Raw genomic sequence first — 4,356 nt, forward strand, 5'->3', positions numbered from 1 at the left:
TCCTGGGGCTCGTGTGCGGGCCTTGAAACAAAGATGCGGCCGGCATGCACACGTGACGCCCCGGATAACCGAGTGGTCAATGGCGGTTGAAGTGTGGTGGTTGAAATGTGGTGCTGTTGGCCTCTGGGCGGGGTCGCACCAGCCGACCGCTGGGCCGGGCCGCACCAGCGTAATGCATCGCGCCCGAACGCCGCGACCTGCACGTGTGCGCCCTGCGTGTCGCTGGCACGTCCTGCGAGCCTGGCAGCGCCAGTGCTCAGGTAAAAGCCAGACAGGAGACGCTGCGAGCAGACAATTAGAGGGGTGATATGCCACCTTGGCCACTGGTATGGCGGGAGAGGTGACGCTGCCGTAGTGCCTTATGGCCTGACACGTCGTGCCGGCGGTATCCTACACCACAGCGGGCCGCCGCGCACAGCCGAGCGGCCACACGTGCGTCGCAGGGGACGCGACAGCCGCTTGCGGCGTGTGCGGGCTGCAGGCGATGGTGCCGCCGCCGTAGCTGCAGCCCATTCGCGCTGCGCTGCCAGCGGGTGGCAGGCGCAGGTCCTTAAGGATGCTGCCCGCGACTGGCGCAGCGATGTCAGCGCTGCAAGGCCCAGCGACGCCGGTCGCATCAACTGCGGGCTCGATCTGGGCCGCGTGCTCCGCGCGCTGGCGGTGCTGCGCCTGCTGCTGCTCTAGCCCCTCGCGGGCCATCTCTGACGCGAGCAGGGCGGCCAGGCCGCCTTGGGCCGGGGTGGAGGCGTCGGCGATGCCAGCGGTCGGCAGCTCCTCACCGCGCCAGGTGAAGGGCAGGCCCGCGGCGGCGGCAGTGGACATCACGGCGGCGGCAGTGGAGCAGCAGTTGTTGCTCAGAAGGTAGTCTAGAAGCACCTGCGGGGCAGGTTGCACAGGGATTCGAGGGTCGGGAGGGGTGGCGCACGTGGGAAGGGCAGCATGAGGGGGCAGCAGTCAGCTGACGCACCCCTCAAGTTGTGACGCCCGAGTGCAGGCAGAGCCACAGCCAGGAAGGCGCTGTGCTTGTTCCAGAGGTGGGAGTGCCCCGATACAACACGGCACCCACCGCTGTGGTGCGCGCCAGCTCGCCGGCCCCCTCTGTACCCATCTCATGCACCGCCGCGGCGCCGCACGTCGCCAGGGCGGCCACAAAGCTCAGGTCGTCCAGCAGCGGCCGCCAGTGGTCGCGCCATGCCGCGACGCGGGGCCCCGGCGGCGGCGGCAGGGGCGCGTCCCAGGCGAAGGGCTGCGGCTCAAGAGCAGCGCAGCCAGCTGTGCCCCAAGAGTGCAGCCCCAGGGCGCCGCTCATGCGGCTGAGCAGGCCGGGTGGTGCGCCCGGCGACACCGTGTCGACCTCAGCAAGGGGCTCGAGGCAGGGAGTAGCCGCGCCAGTGGATGGGACGGGCACGGCCGTTGCTGCCTCCTCTTCTGAAGCCATGGTGTCGAGCAGAGTGGACAGCTCGGCTGCGGCGGCGCCTGGCAGCACCAGCAGCGGCAGCGACGCGAGCACGCAGCCCTCAGGTGGCAGCAGGGCCGCCGCCCCGGCGATCGCTGTAGCGCCTGCAGCTGCGCAGTCGTCCTGCGTCGAGGGCTGAGAGGCTGTCGTTCGGCCCGTTGAGGTGCCGGAGGAGCTGCCCCAGCGTGGCGCGGCGCCGCAGCACGTGCCCGCGGCGCTTCTGGGCATCTCGTCTGCGCTGTCGCGCCCGGCGCGGGCCGCGGCGCCAGTAAGCGGGGACGCGGGCGGCGCGTCAAAGGGGCCGGGGCGGCGCGCCGGCGGCGGCGTTGTTGTGACAACGGGGCGGAAGTTGGCGGCGGCGTTGGTTGCTGTTGGTCTTGGCCCTGACAGGATGCAGAGCTCGTAGGCGCCCTGCTGCAGGGCGAGGTGGGGGGGCAGCTCCACCCTATGCGCAGACAGACGAGGGCAGGAGAGTTGGGAAGTGTGGGGATGGTGGCACTCCGAGGCGGTCACTGCTTCAACAACAGCGGAAGAGAGGAGGGCGCGTTTCGTAGTCTGAGACGGTTCGGAGGAAGGGCAGTGCTGCAGCACCAGTCGCTGCCTCAGATCAAGGCAAGATCAGGCTCAGCAGCAGAATGCTACTGGTTGATGGCCGTGACCTACTCGGACGGCTTGATCGGTGCATGGGCCCCTGCCCTGCTGGCACTGCCACCCCCCTGATCTGGCGGGCTGAAACCCCAGCCAGCCCACCTGGCGACAGGCCGCGCGGTGTCGAGCACCAGCGGTGCGTCCAGCAGCACGCCGGCGCCGTCGGACAGCAGCGCGCGCGCCGGCAGCCACCGCACGCCCGCCGCGGCCGCGGCGCTGGCGGGCGCGAGGCAGACCTCCACGCGGGTTGGGCCCGCGACTGCAGCGGCGTTGCCTGAGGTTGTGCTTGATGATGCGGCGGGGAGACAGCAGGGCCAGGCGTAGAGCAGTTGGAGGTCCTCGGCACCACCCTCGACTGCTGGGGCGCCGGCGCAGAGCGACGAGAAGCAGGGCGGGGCGGCCGCGCCGCCCAGGGATGCGACTGTGCCGCCGGCCTGGAGCGTGGCGGCTGCTGCGCTGCGGAGCAGCCCGCTGCCCGCGAGCAGCTCGTCGAGCACGCCCCGCTCAAATTGATGGGCTTGCGCGAACGACGGGGTGCGGCTGGGCGTGCACAGCGCAACACCGCCGCTTGCGGGGGGCGATTGCGCGCCGACAGCCCAGGCAACGAGCTGCACGCAGCCGTCCAGTGCGATTGTGCGCACAAGGGTGGGCAGGCGCGGCGGCGATGTGGCGGCTATGGCGGTGACCACGGCAGGGGTGGCATAGGGGACAACGGCGGAGCCGAGCTGAGCAGGAGGCGCCTTCTGTGCCATGGCGGCGCCGAGGGAGGAGGCCACCTCGCTGGAGAGGCGCGATGCGTAGGCCTGGAAGTCCTGGGGCTGGTCAAGCACCTGGGGGGAATGCATGGAGGTTGTGGGTGCACGCACGATTGAGGCACACGGTGTCACCAATGTGCCTGGCCCCTGGCAAGGCGCATGCGCCTCATGCCTAAGGGGGGCAAGCAGGTTGGGTGCTACATGCGGCGCAGCGGCGCATGCATGGGTGGCGCGACGAGCTGCATGCATGGGCATGGCGAGCAGCCCATGCAACACCAGCAGCAAATGCCAGCACCTGGGTGTCGGTGGACCATTCATAACACGCTGCCTGCCAGCCCACCCCTCACCTTCGCGCCGATGAAAACGTGCCGCAGCGGAGAGTGGTAAAGTGATTCGCGCCCTGCAGCCTCCCGCACGATTTGTGGAAGGGACGCGACCCCGGAACAGGTGCCTTGCGCTGTGGCGCCGCGCTGGTGCTCGCACAGCAGCTGCTGCAGCACCCCCAGGTCGATGCCCCCAGAGGGGGAGCGCGCGGTGCTTGCGCCGACGTGTGAAAACCGCGCAGGCATGGTAGCATGCGGCGCAGAGACCAGCGCCGTCGAGACGAGCGGGCGACGCGGGCTACCGGCGGGGGCCATTGCGCCTGTCAGCTGGGCTGGGTGGGGGGTCGTCGGCGCTGTCCCCGCGTGCGCAATGGTCTCGGTGGCGAGTGCCAGTGTGCCGCCCGCCGCCATGGTGGCATGTGACGGCGGCGGCGGGATCGCCGGTTGCCTGCCGCGCATGCCCAGTGCTGCAGCGATCGCGGCATTGGCAGAGTGGACGATGCCTGCCGCTGACCTGAAGACGAGGGTCGCCAGGGCCGCGAGCGCCCAGACTGCGGCGCATGAGCGCCACCAGCCGCTGCCACAGGAAAGGGCCACCGCTGACTCAAAGGCCGCGGGTGGAATGGCCAGGTAGAGCGTGCCCGCCGCAACCAGAAGGGCAGCGGCCCACCACAGCATGGACAGGACGGTGCTGCGGCGCTCGCATCGGTGGATACGAATGCGAATGGCAGCGCCCCGCTGCATGAAGCGAAGGAGCTCAGCGGCGGCACGCATGATGGGCTTGATCAGCGTGAAAAGCAGCCCGGGTGCTGCGAGTGCCTGCGGCAGGCGCGGCAATGATGATTGCCACACATCGTGCATGCAACGGCGGCCTGCACCGGAGCTGTTGGACCAAGCTGCTGTGAGGTTTGCAGCAGCGCTGCCAGCACCAGGGTTCTCGGATCGCACATACCGTATGATAATTGAGCAAGCTGCAATACTATCATGCCATTTCAAGCGGTTGACGCGGCAAAATTCATCATGAGATCACGCGCCATTTCCGCTTTCTTGCCCGCACATACCTGCGGGGATATCTCGTGACTAGATTGAGAAGCAAAACTGTTGGAAGACTATACGCCAACCTACTCCCCCTATCATGCGCCAGTGTTGGCGATCACGGGATCTATCACAGCGT

At 68.9% G+C, this 4,356-nt stretch overlaps 1 protein-coding gene across 1 annotated transcript; it reads right to left on the reverse strand.

Annotated features, from left to right (window-relative positions):
• Window positions 1–390: 390 nt before the first annotated feature.
• On the reverse strand, window positions 391–3,956 carry MNEG_1797 (hypothetical protein; the record flags this gene model as incomplete). The annotated part of the gene is made up of 4 exons (XM_014049729.1): window positions 391–876; window positions 1,067–1,901; window positions 2,207–2,934; window positions 3,207–3,956. The coding sequence occupies 4 exons, from the start codon at window positions 3,954–3,956 to the stop codon at window positions 391–393; spliced, it is 2,799 nt and encodes a 932-aa protein (XP_013905183.1).
• Window positions 3,957–4,356: the final 400 nt, after the last annotated feature.

Source organism: Monoraphidium neglectum (assembly GCF_000611645.1).
Source record: "Monoraphidium neglectum strain SAG 48.87 unplaced genomic scaffold scaffold00188, whole genome shotgun sequence".
Classification (NCBI taxonomy): Eukaryota; Viridiplantae; Chlorophyta; class Chlorophyceae; order Sphaeropleales; family Selenastraceae; genus Monoraphidium; species Monoraphidium neglectum.